Raw genomic sequence first — 15,902 nt, 5'->3', positions numbered from 1 at the left:
GCCGTTGATTTCAAGAAGCAACCTTGGAAGCGACCTCTGTTTTACAGGCGGGGACGAAGATGCCGCGGCCGCCGGGCCACGGCCAGCCTCCAGAGAGAGGCCGAGCCGGGCCGGGACCCCGCCACCCCCGGCAGGGCCGGCGGGAGCCGCCGCGGCGAAGTCGCCGGCGGGGGAGGCGGGCGCTCGCCGGCGTCGCGCCGACGTCACGCGCGTGCTGACGTAGCCGGCGGCCGCGGCCTCTAAAGCGGGCTGGGTGGCGGGGGGCGCCGAGTTTGACTAGTTTGGGGGCCGCCCGGCGCCTGGCGCTGCTCCCGCGGCCCGCCGCGCCCCGCGAGCCGCGCGTCGGCCGGCCCGTAGCGGCGGGGAGCCGCACCGGCGGCGGGGCGGCGCTCGGCGCAAGTTGGTCCCCCGCGGGCGGGCGGGCGGGCGGCCATGGAGCCCCGCGGCATGGAGTACTTCAGCGCCCAGGTGCAGCAGAAGGACGTCGGCGGCCGCCTGCAGGTCGGCCAGGAGCTGCTGCTCCATCTGGGCGCCCCCGGCGCCATCCCGGACCTGGAGGAGGACCTGGGCCGCCTGGGCAAGACGATCGACGCGCTCACCGGCTGGGTGGGCTCGAGCAACTACCGGGTAAGCGGCGGCGGCGGTGGCGCGGCGGGGCCGGGCACGCCCTCCCGGGCCGGCCCTTTAATCCCGGACGTGCGCGTCCCGCCGGGCGAGCCCCCCGGGGTGCCCCCGGCGCCTCCGAACCGCCCCGGGAACGGGAAGCCTGTGGGCTCGGGGGTCGGGGGGTGGGGGTGGGGGGGTCCCCGGGCGCGCCCCCGAGCCGGGGGCTTCGTTCGCACCGCGACCGAGCTTTCCCCCGGTTGTGAAGAGTGACAAATTCAGCGATTCCGCGACACGATGCGGAGTTACTTGGCATTAGGACACAGCGTTTCGCCTCCTGTTTCAAACGCATTGGTAATTTGCATACACAAAGCGCTCGAAGACTTTTTGCATTTGTACGTACCTGTGTCCATCGCTACTTGGAGACGGAGGACATTAGGATACGATATTTTTAAGTTCAAAAGAGTGTGTTAAATCAGTCTCTCTTATTTAGTGATTGTTTAGCCTGCTTAATCTTGTTTCTTTTCTTTATTGCTTTTTTTTTTTTTTAATAAATTTTGAGTCTGCAACGTTGTGCTCTTTGTCTCTAAAAGCATCTTTAGAGCTTAATCAGGTGCCTGATTAAGTTTACTGTTAAATCTAATACAAAGATGCTGACCCCAGGGCATTAGGTGTCTGTTTTTCATTTATTGTGGACGGAAAGCAGTTAAATGCTGTTAAGTCCTTTTACCGTAGTTGAGGACCGACTCGGATTTGAAACCTGTGTTTTAGCAGGTTAGCTGATGCCGAAAATAAATTATACAAGCAGGAATGAGTGTTTTTGAAGAGCTGGTAGGAGGTGGGCTGTAATGTAGCCACGTTGAGAGACCAGGTAATTCTGTAATGAGCCTGTACCGCAGTTTTTAGCAGTTATTTTTCTTTCGAGGCTTCTGGTGGCAGTGTTGCTTTAAAATGCGAGTTCAACTCTGGACGCAGTGATTCTCCTAAGTAATTTATACTTACAACCCTGCGAACAGGCTGTACTTTGAAAGCTTTATTCTCATAGAGTAGAAAGACAGACTCTACTGCTGTGCAGATTTAATGGTGAAGCTTAAACATGAGTTTTGGAAGGGGTTGACTTTTACAAGGATAGTAAGCCGTTTGAGAATTAACCAGTTTGATGCTCTGTTGCATACTAGCTCGTCATTCTTTTGTAGAACTTCAGCAAAAGTTAACATTTAATATATCCGTACCATTTGGGAGAAACCACCTGAATTTACTCACCATGTCAAGGCATATACCCACTCAAGAGAACTGATTTCATGTCGTAATATAGGCTCTTGTAGAAAAAGTCAGCTCTTTGGTAGGGCTTGCTTCTTCCCTTCCCAGCGAAGGGTGTCACCTACGCAGCCCGTGGTGAGTTGGCTTTGGGCCATTTCACTCCTCAGATGTACCACCTTCCACAGTAGCCCAATTTTTCTTTAATGTCTTTTTGCACTATTTGCACTCAGTGCTGTATTTTCCTTTCAACTGGTCCATAAGAACTAGAATCTATCCAGGATCTGACGCAGGCTCTCATCTCTTCACCATTCTGTCCATGCTCCTGACCAGATGCTGTAGCTTGAGACAGTTCCCACAATCAGAAGGTAACTGCCACAGGCTTCCACGACCTTAGCCACACACTCCCTTGTAGCTATGCCCATACCTTCTGCCATCTGCTCTGTTACATGAGAGAAGGGTCTTTCTCGCGTCCGTGGTCTCTTGCCTCCTTAAGGACATTAATTCTTCAATTCCACTTTCTTCTTCCCGAACCATTAGTTCTCTTCTTTCTACCGAATGCTGCATATAAAACCTTTTTCTGGCATTGTTAGAGGACATTGGGCTTTGTTTCTTATTTGAGTTTCACAAAGTAAGTTACCAAACTAGGTCGTCATTTTTTACCCAAGATACAATAAAACATATTTGACTCTTTTGAAAAAAAGCGTATCGTGGAATTTTTTGAACCTACACACAAATAGAGAATTGTATTTAAATTTCAAATTATGCTGAGCAAGTTCTAATTTTCTTCAGATTTGATAGTACTTTACAATTCGTCTTAACAGCCATCATTACTTCCATAAATTTGAGTGGTGGTGCTGTATCCTGGGTGGTGGTCTAGATCCTGAGGATCCCGCTGTGAGGAAAACTAGCAAAGCTCATTCATTTAACTTCATTTGGATATTTATTGACGACCAACTATAAGCAGGCACTCTTCAGGCACTTCAGATACAGTAGTGGAGAAAGAAATCCTTTCCTCTGTGGACTTAGGTTCTAGTGGGGGCAGGGAACAAACAAGATAAGTAAAACCTACAGTATGCTAGATGGTGGAAGAGCTTCAGAGAAAACAGCAGGAAGGGAATAGTGTTGGGCAGGATGCAGGTGTTGGAATTTTTTTTTCAATATATGAAATTTATTGTCAAATTGGTTTCAAGTGTTGGAATTTTAAATAGATGGTCATTGGGGCACATGGGTTGCTCAACTGGTTGAGTGTTTGGCTCAGGTTACCATCTCATGAGTTTGAACTCCGCATCGGGCTCTGTGCTGACAGCTCAGAGCCTGGAGTCTGCTTCGGATTCTGTGTCTCCCTCTCTGCCCCTCCCCTGATCGTACTCTGTTTTTGTCTGTCTCAAAAATAAAGAAACATTAAAAAAATTAAAAAAAAGAAACCCACATGGGAAAGTCAGAACCTTGCACTTATGGAGATCCCATTAGAAAGAGAAAGGCAGAAGGAGGGGGTGCCTGGGTGGCTCAGTCGGTTGAGCATCTGACTTTGGCTCAGGTCATGATCTCGCGTTCTGTGAGTTCGAGCCCCACGTCGGGTTCTCTGCTGACAGCTCGGAGCCTGGAGCCTGCTTCGGGTTCTGTGTCTCCCTCTGTCTCTGCCCCGTCCCTGCTCATGCTCTGTCTGTCTCTGTCTCAAAAATAAATAAAACATTAAAAAAAAAAAAGGCAGAAGGGTATACAATGTAGATCATGTCAGGTAACAAGTGATTGTAATCAACTGATGTGGATGGAATGAGGCTAAGATGAGACTAGTTGGGGGTAGTCGAGAAAGCGAGGTGAAAATTGCGTATAGACATGAAATAAATGTAGGAGTGAAGAATGATTTAGACAGAGGAAACTGCAAATGTGTAGGCCCTAGTTCTGCGAGGAAGATAAAGAAGGACAACATGGCTAGAGTTTACAAGCGAGAGGTGTTAAGAAAGATGAAATTGAGGAGGCAGGTGGAAAGGGCCCTGTAGGGTTACTCTAAGTCAGTGGAGGGGTGGCTTCCCTCCACTGAGAGTGGAGGCGCACCAGAAGAAGCAGGGAGGCGGCTGAGATGGTTGGTGGCACAGCAGTGTTGGAAAGGGGAGGATTTGAGATGCAATTTGGGGATAGAGCCAGTGGGACCTCCTTTGGGTCCAGAAAGAAGAATTAAGCGTCATTGCCTTGCTTGAGCACCCGTCATATACTTGGTGAATTGATCGAGGAGTACTTGAACCTAGGGAAGGTTAAGGTTTTCCTCCTCCTTTTCTGCCTTTCTGTAACCTGACTCTTGAGTATCCTATCATTTGTCAGCTCTACTTTTTTGTATTGTTTATCTGCAACTATAACAGTAAGTTGACCCTAAAAAATGGAGAAATAAATAGCATTTATATCATAACTGTGTAGTGCTCAGCTAAGTAATGTGCTAAGATTTCAAGTATTTTCAGAATCCGAAACCACAGCCCCTTTGCCGTTTGAAGGATACTTTCCAATATCAGCCTCACCTTGATTGTATTTCTTATAAACTATCAATTTCTTAGAACATACCATTTCTTAGGTTGCTTAAATAAAAGTTGAGATCTAGCGTTTTATATATGGATCTTGCCTGTTCTTTTTACTTAAAGAATGCCCAGGTTTTTTATTTTTTTACTGTAACCGTCCTTTTACGTTGTCACCTTGGATATGTGCACGAAAGTTGAGTAAGGCAGTGATTCTGAACCCATCAGATTCAGTGCCCTCTTTTAATGTCTCCCTTATAATCCTGAAATAAAATTTATACATGATACCTAGTACACATAATTTTTCAAAGTCCCAATAATGTCCTAACTGTACTAAAAAAGGAAAATTATGTGTAATTTGTGATGAGATAAAGTAGATGTCGATGTGGAAAGGTCCCAGCCTGACTACCCATGAAGACATAATGGTAGTTAGGTGGCTGTACCAGTGCATATTCTTGCTGTAAATGCTGCCACGCAGTTCAGGTGTGTGGTTGCTGCTGGCTCAGACTTGACAAGTGGCATTACTGTTGCTGATTGTGATCTTCTGGAACTCCAAATCCCGAACCTTATTTTCCTTGAGTATTCCGTCTTAAAGAGTTTGGTCACTCCAGTCCAGATATCTGACATTCATTCTTAATTCTCTTCTCCCTCTTCACACTTATTTCATGGTCCTCATTTGATAAAGTGCAATTCTGGTTCATTGAACTCTGCGTATCCCACACCTGTACCAGTGCAGCTGAAGGTAGATGGAGAAAAACACAAAACCTCTAACTGATTTCACTTAAAATTTAAAAAAAATTTTTTAGATGTTTATGTATTTTGAGACAGAGTGAGCAAGCAGGGGAGGGGCAGAGAGAGAGGGAGACAGAGAATCCCAAGCAGTCTCCGCAGAGCTTGACGCAGGGGCTCGATCTCACAAACTGTGAGATCATGACCCGAGCCAAACTCGAACACTTAGCCGACTGAGCCATCCGCGGCCCTCAGTTTTGTGACTTTAAAACACCCTAAAATTTAAGCTTGGTCTTAGCTCCAAATTTGATTTTTAGAGTTTCTGTTTTTCTACCTGTTAAAAAATGTTATTTTGCTTTTATATTTGTAACATTTTATTGTCATACTTTTGTATTTATATATTTAATATCTGTTTATATTTTTGCTTTCTGATATATTGAAATGAAATGGCATTTTGTGTATTACTTTTTATGGCCAGCCTACTTACAATTCAGAACATTTTTTTTTCTGCAATTTGTGGATTCTTTTAGGTTTTCTGTACATATGGTAGTCCCTTCTCATCCATGAGGAATCTGTTTCCAAGACTCGCAGCAGATGCCAGAAACGGCAGCTAGAACCTGTATCTACTGTGTTTTTCCATGTAAATACATGTCTATGGTAAAGTTTAATTTATGTTAGGCACCATAAAAGATTAACGTTAATAATAAAACAGAACATTTATAACAACATAATACAATAAAAGTTACGTGAATGTGGTCTCTCTTAAAATCTCCTTGTACCGTACTCTCCCTTCCTGTGATGATGTGCGATAATAAAGTGATGAGATGAAGGGAGGTTAATGATGTGGGCATTGTAATTGTGTGGCATTGTGTTAGGCTACTGTTGACCTTCTGATGAGAATTATCTGCTTCCAAATCACAGCTGACCTTGGGTAACTGAGGCTATAGAAAGCGAAACTGGGGATGAGTAGGGACTACTGTAAAATCCAGACCATAATGATAGTTTTGCTTCTTCTTTCCATTTATTTAGTTTTGCTTGGTTTTGGTGCATTTGGCTAAGACTCCTAGGATGAGGTTGAGTGAAAGAGTGTGGGCCTTGAATTGTCCTTTGTTTCAAGAACAATTTCACCATGAGCAGTCACACTTGCTGTAATTTTTAACTTTTAGCTGTGAAGGATTTTTAACATATCTAAAGGTAGACAGAAGCAGACCCACCCACAACACCAGTCCGTGGCTAATTATGCTCATTACTTCGTCATAAATCACAGATACAGTGTTTCATCAATAAGACTTTCTAGTTAGTGTCTCCAAGATAAGTGTTTGTAAAAAAAAAGTGTTACCATAACCTCACTACCATTAACACATGTAAAAAGCTAATTCCTTGGTATTGAATGTGCGGGGTCAAATTTCTAATTTTCAAAAACATCATACGGGGCGCCTGGGTGGCTCAGTCTGTTGAGCATCCGACTTTGGCTCAGGTCATGTTCTCACATTTTGTGGGTTCGAGCCCCCGCGTCAGGCTCTGTGCTGACAGCTCGGGGACTGGAGCCTGCTTCGGATTCTGTGTCTCTCTCTGTCTCTGCCCCTCCCCCATTCATGCTCTGTCTCTCTGTCTCAAAAGTAAATAAACATTAAAAAAGGTCATACAAATTTTTAAATTCGTTATTATAAGAAAAATCAGGATCCAAATAAGATTTCCACAGTATGTTTAATACGTTAGTTTTCTGTTACTGCTGTCACAAATTATTACACACTTAGTAGCCTAAAGCAACATATAGTACATTTATTTCCTTAGAGTTTTGAAGGCGAGAGGTACGGAATGGATTTTATTGGGATAAAAATCAAGGTTTCAGCAAGACTGTATTCCTCTGGAGAACTTAGAGGAGAGAGTTTTCCAGATTTTGGAAATTGCGTGCCGTTTCTTGGCTTATGGCCTCTTCCATCTGCAAAGCCAGCAGTATAGCACCTTCAAGTCTTTGTGGGTGTTTTTATTTTTGTTATTTTTTTTAATGTTTATTTTTGAGAGACAGAGCATGAGCAGGGTCCGAGGAGCAGAGAGAGAGAGAGGGAGACACAGAATCCGAAGCCGGCTCCAGGCTCCGAGCGCTCATCACAGAGCCCGACGTGGGGCGCGAACCCACGGACTGTGACATCGTGACCTGAGCTGAAGTCCGACACTCGGCCGACTGAGCCACCCGGGCGCCCCCAAAATAAAGAATTCTCAAAGGTCCACAATAAGAAAATGAACCATCTGATTTTTACAATGAGCGAAAGATCTTAACACATACCTCACTGCTGAGCCACCCTGGGGCCCTGCACCTTCAGATCTTTCTGACTGCCACTTTTGTACTCACATCTCTGCTGAATCTCCCGCCTCTCGCTCGTGTGGGATCTTGTGATATATTGGGCCCAGGATAATCCAGAGTAATTTCCCCGTTTTAAGATCTTTGCCACACCTTTAAAGTTCTTTTTACCGCATAAGGTCCTGGAGGTTAGGATGCGAACACCTTTGGGAGGCCATCCCTCAGTTCACTTGTTTCTTGAGTCTCTGAGTTTGTTTCTACCTCTGTTAAAAATTCTTTTTTAAGATTCTTTTAAAAAATTCTTGGGCTTTATTTGTGGAGTTTCACACAGTTGTGATTTTGCTGATTTCACTCCTGTAGTGTTAGTTCCTCTGTATTTTACCATAAGTTGGTAGTTGGACCTAAAGCTTGATCAGTTGCAACCTTTCTTTTTCTTCCCCCTCAGGAGGCACATAAGGTCTGCCAGTATCTTTTTATGATGTTAGCAATCATTAATGTTCGGTGCTTAGATCTCTTAACTCGTTAGGGCTTGTACAGTGATACTGTAATTGTCATTCTGTCACCTATTAACTAGGATACTTTGTACAGAGAAACTTCCCATTTACTCCTTTTTTAAAAAATGTTTAGTTATTTTGAGGGGAGGTGGGAGGGGGAGGGGGAGGAAGAGAGAGAGAGTCCTAGGCAGGCTCCACGTTCAGCACAGAGCCTCACGCAGATCTCACGACCATGAGGTCATAAGCTGAGCAGAAATCGAGTCTGATGTTTAACCCACTGAGCCACCCAGGCTCCCGCCCCGGCCTCCACTTCTATTTCATTGGCATAGTTTGTAATAGAAAGGCGGGCATCCCTGATTTTGTTGTGCTTTGCTTTATTTGCTTCGTAGATACATTTCTCACGAGTTGAAGGTTTGCGGTAACCGGGCATGAAACGTGTCTACTGCTGCCATTTTCCCAGTGGCGCTTGGTCACTTTGTTATCTGTGTATCACATTTTGGTAAATCCTGGCAATATTTCAGACTTTTCTGGTTACAGTATGCCATGATGGTCTGTGGTCAGTACGTTCAGATGTTACAATTGCTCTATTGTAATTGTTAGGGAGCACCACGAACCACGCCCATCTGAGAAGGCCAACTCAGTCTCTACACGCAGTGGTGCTGACAGCTCCACTGAGCAGCTGCTCCCCGTCCCTCTCCTTCCCCGCAGACCTCCCTGTTCCTTGACACACAGCCGTGTTGAAATGAGGCCAGTTAATAGCTCCACAACGGCTTCTACGTGTTCAAGTGAAAGAGAGCGTTGCGTGGGTCTGACGTTAAATCCAAAGCTAGCGGTGATTAAAGTTCGGAAGGCAAGTCAAAAGCCAAGACAGGCCAAAAGCTAGGCCTCTTGTGACACACAGCCAACTTGTGACTGCAAAGGAAAGGTGCTTGAAGGAAACTGAGCATGAATGGTAAGAAAGCAGAACAGCTTCATGGCTGATCCAGACCTAGTTTCAGTGGTCTGGAGAGGAGATCAGAGCAGCCACAACGCTCCCTTAAGCCAAAGCCTCATCCAGAGCAGGGCCCTAACTCTCTTCAATCCCGTGAAGCCCGAGATCGGTGAGGAAGCCACGGAAGTTGGCTCGTGAAGTTGAAGGAAAGGAGCCGTCTCCATAACCGACAGGTGCAAGGTAGCACAGCCAGCACGGGAGTCCCAAAAAGTTACTCAGAGGACCCGGCTAGGGCGATCCCTGAAGGTAGCTAACTGAACAGCAGATTTCCAGTGTAGACGGAGCAGCCTTGTATCAGGAAGGAGATGCCACCTCGGACTCTGACGGCTGGAGAGGAGAAATCGGTGCCTGGCTTCAGAGGACAGGGTGACTCTCTTGTTAGGGCTAATGTAGCTGGTGACTTTAAGTCAAGGCCAGGGCTCGCATCATTGTGAAAATCCTGAGACCCTTACGCATTGTGTTAAATCTACTCTCCTTGTGCTCTGTAAATGGAACAACAACGCCGGAAGGACAGCTCATCTGTTGACACGGTTTCCTGAATATGTTAAGCCACTGCTGAGAACTATTGAAGGACAGAAGATTCCTTTCAAAATATTACTGATCATGACAATGCACCGGTACCCAAGAGCTACAGTGGAGCTGTGCAGTAAGAATTAACGTTGGTTTCATGCCTGCTAGCACCATATCCGTGCTACAGCCCATGGATCAAGACTTTCTTAAAGTCTTATTTAAGAAATACATATTATAAGGTTGTAGCTGCCATGGGTAGTGATTCCTGTGATGGAGCTGGGCAGAATAAATTGAACAAACCTGGAAAAGATTTGCCATTCTAGATGCCATTAAGAACATTCGTGATTCCTGGAAAGAGGTCAGACTATCAACATAAACAGTTTGGAAGAAACTGATGGCTTTCAGGGGTTCAGTGGAGAAAGTAACTTCAGATGCGGCAGAGATAGCAGCGGAACTAGAAGTGGAGCTTTCACTGTGCAGAAGCTTTCGATTTAGGTGTAGTCCCAATTGCTTCTTTGCTTTTATTTCCCTTGCCTCAGGAGACCTGCCTAGAAAGTTGCTGCGGCCAATGCCAAAGAAGTTACTGCCTGTGTTCCGTTGAAGGATTTTTATGGTTTCAGACCTCATATTTAGGTCTTTGGTCCATTTTGAACTTATTTTTGTGTAAGGTATAAGAAAGTGGTCCAGTTTCACTTTTTGCACGTTCTTGTCCCGTCTTCCCAACACCATTTGTTGAAGAAACTGTCCTTTTCCCACGGGATATTCTGATGGGTTAAAGAGGTGATTGAGATTAAGGAGTGCACTTGTGATGAGCACAGGGTGATGTAAGTGTGGAATTAGTATGTTGTACATCTGAAATTCCCACAACACTGTATGTTAACTGGAATTAAAATAAAAACCTTAAAAACAATGGAGCTTGAAGTCGGGACTGACTTTGCAGTCTCCTGATAAAACTTGAACAAATGAGGAGTTGCTTCTGATGGATGAGCCAAAAAAAAAAAAAAAAAAAAAACGTTTCTCGGGACGAGATCTATTCCTGGTGAAGATGCTGCGAAGATTGTTGAAATGACAGCAAACGTTTAAAATATTGCATATTTTGAGCAGCTGATGAGCAGCATCAGGGTTGGAGAACATCAACTCCAATTTTGAAAGAAATTCTATGGGTAAAATGCTGTCAAACAACATCACATGCTGCAGAGAAATCATTCATGAAAGGAAGAGCCAGTTGTGGCACACTTCACTGTTGTCTTTAAGAAATTGCCACAGCCTCCCCAGCCTTCAGCAGTCACTTCCCGGATCAGTCGGTAGCCATCAACCACCCTCCCCCAGCCAAAAGAGTACAATCTGCTGAGAGCTCAGATAATGGTTAACGTTTTTCTAGCAATGAAGTATTTTTTAATTAAGGTGTGTGCTTTTTAAAGACATGATGCTATTGCATGCTGAATAGAGCACAGTACAGAGTAAACGTGACTTTTATATGCTCTGGGAAATGGAAAAATTCACTTGACTCACTTTGTTGCAATATTCCCTTTGTTGCAGTGGTCTGGAACAGAATCCACAATATTTCTGAGGTACACCTGTAATTTATATGATTCTTTCCTTTTGTTTACTAATAGTCAGAATACTGGGGTGGTCTTCTAGCATCCTCCAACATCGGCCACATAGTTCTCATCATTACGGATTCTTGTATTTAAGCACATCTGATGTGTTTCAAGACAGTGCGCCTATTATCCTTACTAATATTCAAACTGCCCTATCTTGCCCTATCTTGGCATGACTCTGATAGTATCTTTGCTGTCTGGCATCATGAGATGTCCTATTTCCCACTCCTGCCCTGGGATCAGCTGCTTCTCCAAGAAGCTCTTGTTCTTTTTAGTGGGAACGAGTATGTGGAAAATGCAGTGTGAGTGCCAGTGGGACTCATTGTTCTTGTCAGTGAAGAGGGTTGGGTTTTATTTTAGCTTTAAAGAAAAATGCATCATGAGTTTATAGTGATTCTAATTCAGATTCCGGACTGGAGTCTTTCCTGTTTCTGTATGTCTTCTATCTCCTTCAGCCAACAAGATTTCTAAAAGCATTAAAGTTTCTTTTTTGCAGAGTTGTTGTTGTGTTTAGTGTTTATCCCCCTGGAGAGAAATCATCAAATTGCTATACTTGAAAATCTGTGTGGTTATAATAATAATTCGGTATACATTTAGGTTCACTTATTTTCAGTGAAATTAGTTATTGCTACAAATAAGGTGTATTCACAATAGTCTTGGTTTCTTTCTCTATTACTTACAGCCTATTCCTAATGATTAATTTTTTTTCCTGATTGTTTCTCATTGTTGTCATTTTTAATAAACATTTCTAAGTAACTGTGTCTATTCATAGCCCTCTTTGTGTATATACACATTGCCCCAACTTGCTTTTTTCACTTAACAATATATCATGGAGGTCATTGCACAGCAGAATTAGGAGAGTAGTCATTTTTATTTTTAAAGTGTTACAGTACCCTAGAGTGTGGATGTACCATAATTTATTGACTCTGTCTCATATTGATGAATGTTTGGATAGTTTCCGGTCTCTTGCAATGAATAATGTCTGCATGTTTTTAATAATTTTGCTAGTGTATCTTAGGGATAGATTTTTTTTAAGTGAGATCTTACCAAGTGTGCATGTTTTTCCTGCTGATTTGAGATACTGCTTTTATCATCTGTAAAGTGTGTTAAGTCTGTGAGTCTATTTGTAGATTTTCAACTATGTTTTAACAGTTTTATTGATACAGCTTACAGACTATACAATTTATTTATTTGAAGTGTACAATTCATCGATTCCGGACATTCTTGACGTTTCTTATAAGTTTAATCATATGACATTTGGCCATCTGTGACTTCTTTTCACTTATAATGTTTTCAGGGTTCATTCATGTTCAGCATGTACCAGTCAGTCCTATTTATGGCCAAACTTTTTTTTTTCCCCCCTGAGGAGGAGGAAAAGGAGGACGAGGAGAAGAGAGAGAATCTGAAGCAGGCTCCACCCCCAGCGTGGAGCCCATGGTGGGTCTCGATCTCACGAATCATGAGATCGTGACCTGAGCCGAACTCAAGTCTGACACTTAACCACCTGAGCCACCCAGGCACCCCTGGCCACATTTTTAATTGAGCGTATGCCACATTTTCTGTATCTGTTCGTCAGTTGATGGACATGTGGGCCCCTGTACCTTTTAGCTGTTGCAAATAATGCTGTAGTGAACATTGGCATACGAGTGTCTGTGTCCTGCTTTGGATACACACCCAGGAGTGGGATGAATTGTTAGGTGCTCGGTGTTCAACACCCTACACTTTAGTCCTTCCCTTTTTTTCCTGTGCTTCGTGGAGGGTTTTTCTCCGTGTTTTCTCCTCCAGTGATCAAGTGCTCTTGCTTCCTAGGCTGTTCTTGTGAGCCTGGTTGTGGGGAGTGGCAGTGTTCTTGGGTTTTCTGGTCCAGCTTCAGCCTTCCGAGCCCTTTGTCCCGGAGTCCAGGGGATGAGGCCTTATTAGAGATCCTGCCCCTCCTCAGCTGGAGACCTGTAAACATTTGAGCCCGGGGTGATTTTCTGCTTCTCCCTCAGAGGTAGGGCGCTCTTTTTTTTCTTTCCTCTTTACTCAGTAGCAGTGAGTTTTTACCTGTGTCCTGGGGTGACAGGATTTGTCTCTCTCTCAGCGGCTTCATACCTTTGTTTCTCACAAACGGCATGGGAAAGGAAAAGTCTGTGACTTTCCTGCAGAGGTAGCTGCTGTCTTCTTCGGAGACCCGGACAACCAAGAGATAGATCCCTTTTCCAGTCACGGTGTCCGGTGGAGGTTTGGGGAGAAAAAGTCTGCAAATGGGGTCCCTCCTTTTGTGTCTGTGGCCGCGAGGATTACACATGTGCACGCTGGCCCACCTTCGGCTATTAACAATGAGTTACGTACAGCGGAACGCTTAGCCCGCTTGTCCCACGGCTCGGCTTTCCTTCTGTCTTCTGCCACATGTGACCTACTGCTCACGTCCCGTCTCCCCTTGGGAGCACCTGTCTTTCCTTAAGTTTCAGGCGAGGTGACTATCCTACAACTTCAGCTTTCTGATGAATTTAAGAGTAATTATAGATCTGTAGATTTTTTTTTTTCTTGTAAAGTGGGAGTGGTATTTTTCCTAGTGTCTCCATCCGAGATAAAAGCTGGAGTTCCTCTGTAATTAAAGGCGCTCTTCGTTTTTAACTTGCATTTGGGAAACATTTCAACATTACAGGAAGAGAGTTGGAAGTGTAGTCAGTGACCTTTCTACCCTTCACCCATTTACCAGTTATTACCATTTGGCCTTTATCTTCCTGCATATTTATACATTAGTAGGAGTAGTGGCATTTATTGAACCATTTGAGATTAGAGGGCCCTAACCTCATGACTGTCTCCCCTGAATACTTCAATCTCCTTATTTTTTGGGATTTTTAAAAAAATTTTTTAATATGAAATTTATTGTTGAATTGGTTTCCATAACTCCTTATGTTCTTAAAAAAAAAAAAAAAACTTGGTAATAGGGATGCCTGGGTGGCTCAGTCGGTTAAGCATCACACTTAGGCTCAGGTCATTATCTCACGGTTCATGAGTTCAAGCCCCACACCCGGCTCTTTACTGACCACTTTGAGCCTGGAGCCAGCTTTGGATTCTGTGTCTCCCTCTCTCTACCCCTCCCACCCCTGCACACATTCATTCATTCATTCTCTCTCTCTCTCTCTCTCTCTCTCTCTCTCACACACTCTCTCAAAAATAAATAAACATTAAAAAAATACAAAAAAATAAAATGTATCTTAGAAAAAACAAAAACTTGGTAATATATGAAGGTCTTTATATGTCAGTGATTATATATTGATACTAAAGAATGTTTTGGTAGTTTGTATTCATTAAAATTTTTTCTGTCTGTAGGTATCATTAATGGGATTGGAAATTTTAAGTGCCTTCGTGGACAGATTATCAACACGATTTAAGTCCTATGTAGTAATGGGTAAGTTAACTTTATTTAAAAATCGTTGTCGGTGTTGACATACTGGCATTTTTTCTCATGGTTTTTAACAGAGTTGGTTCTCTGTGAATGGAAAAAAGTAATTTTCTACAGCCCAGAGATCTACTACGTAGTATTTTAGTTTGCCTAGACATAAAACATTTTAAGCCTATTAAAATAATTCTATTTCCTCTGAGACAAATAAAACCAAAAAAAGCAAAAGACGTATTAAATATCCTGCTAATAGATTTTTACTTCATAACTTAAAAACTTTTACTGTAACTTTTACTTTTTTTAACATTAAAAATTTATAACTTACAGCACTGCTTTTTAGACTTCTGTGGTACAGGACCAATATTTTGTAAAATACAGTAAAAATAAGTTACACAGCAAAATGAAAGGAAAAAAAACTATGGGGCCCAATTTTTTATTATTAGATTCAATAGACCAAATTACTTTGGCCAGATTGTTTTTAAAACTTTATTTTATAAACACTCTCAATTTTTTTTTTTTTTTGTTACCGCAAATAGTTCGTAGAGCTGTCGCGAGCTGCCAGCCATCCTTTGAGCCGCACTCACTTGCAGTGTGTGTGCGGTATGGTGTGAGCCGTGGTGCAGTTCTTCTCTTTGCACAGTCGTCAGGATTACAGTGCTGGCTCTGACCTGTTTCCTAAACCCAAGTGGCCCTCGTGTGCCTTTTGGAGCGCTTTGACGAGTAGATTTGGTTCCTAATGTATAGCGATAGTTAAGGGAAATCGCAGCTGTTCATGATTTTCTGTTATGGATTAAGTTAATGCTTCCTAATGCCTCACACTTACTTTCTAATTATCTTTGGTCAACTTTTTCTTCATGTTGGGTATGTCCCCAGATTCTGCTGGTTTCTTATTTTTATTGTCTAACTATCCTTTCAGCAGAAGCATCTTAGTAAGTTCCCTTCAGTAAGTTCCCTTTTTAATCACTACCTGGTTCCAGGTCATTCTTTGCATGAATGTCTTCTGAAAAGGCCGATTCTTTACCGTATCAGTCTTCTGCTTAAAATCCTGTGATAGATGTTAAGAACTAGGCATATGTGTTTTACTTAGGTATTTTCTTAAAACAGTTTGAGTCATTGTTTAAAATCAGGAAGTTTTATGTAAAAGATTCGTATTTACGGCTTGTCCACCCCCACAGGTACTTACTTGTTGGCTGAAGTTTTGTCGTAGATTCTCTTTTGTATGGGTCCTGAGCTTTCTGCTTCACAAGTCCTCCCATCTCGTCTTGCCCCTTCCTGAGGATAGCAGTTATAATACCGCCAGCTTGGAGTACCGCCCTTTCTAGAGCTGGTTCAGTTCGGGCATTTCCCGTACCTCCCTGACTGGAGGCGTTTATGTTTGGGACCCTTGCCCTATAGTAGCTCCCTATTATTAGTTGTGACAGACCGTATTTTAGACCGGACGGTAATTCTAGGTATTGTGTATCTTGCTTGTTTTTCAAATGCAAGGAGAGCCACATGGAGTTTGATGCACCGACTCC

At 43.5% G+C, this 15,902-nt stretch overlaps 1 protein-coding gene across 31 annotated transcripts in view; it reads left to right on the top strand.

Moving 5' to 3' along the window:
* Window positions 1-269: 269 nt before the first annotated feature.
* Window positions 270-15,902, top strand: part of CLASP2 (cytoplasmic linker associated protein 2) — a 182,152-nt gene continuing 166,519 nt past the window's right edge. For 7 of the 31 annotated variants that reach the window (XM_045436744.1, XM_045436743.1, XM_045436738.1 and 4 more), the window contains exons 1-2: window positions 275-627; window positions 14,316-14,394. In XM_045436744.1, the coding sequence (XP_045292700.1) occupies window positions 433-627; window positions 14,316-14,394 (274 nt within the window). In that variant the 5' untranslated portion in view covers window positions 275-432. Of the gene's footprint in view, window positions 628-14,315; window positions 14,395-15,902 lie in introns of all 31 variants that reach the window. The other 24 variants (XM_045436717.1, XM_045436723.1, XM_045436720.1 and 21 more) reach the window with 7 other exon arrangements.

This window comes from Leopardus geoffroyi, chromosome C2 (assembly GCF_018350155.1).
Source record: "Leopardus geoffroyi isolate Oge1 chromosome C2, O.geoffroyi_Oge1_pat1.0, whole genome shotgun sequence".
In the NCBI taxonomy this organism is placed as follows: domain Eukaryota; kingdom Metazoa; phylum Chordata; class Mammalia; order Carnivora; family Felidae; genus Leopardus; species Leopardus geoffroyi.
Note: the sequence above shows the minus strand (reverse complement) of the source record. Positions and strands in the feature narration are given on the sequence as shown.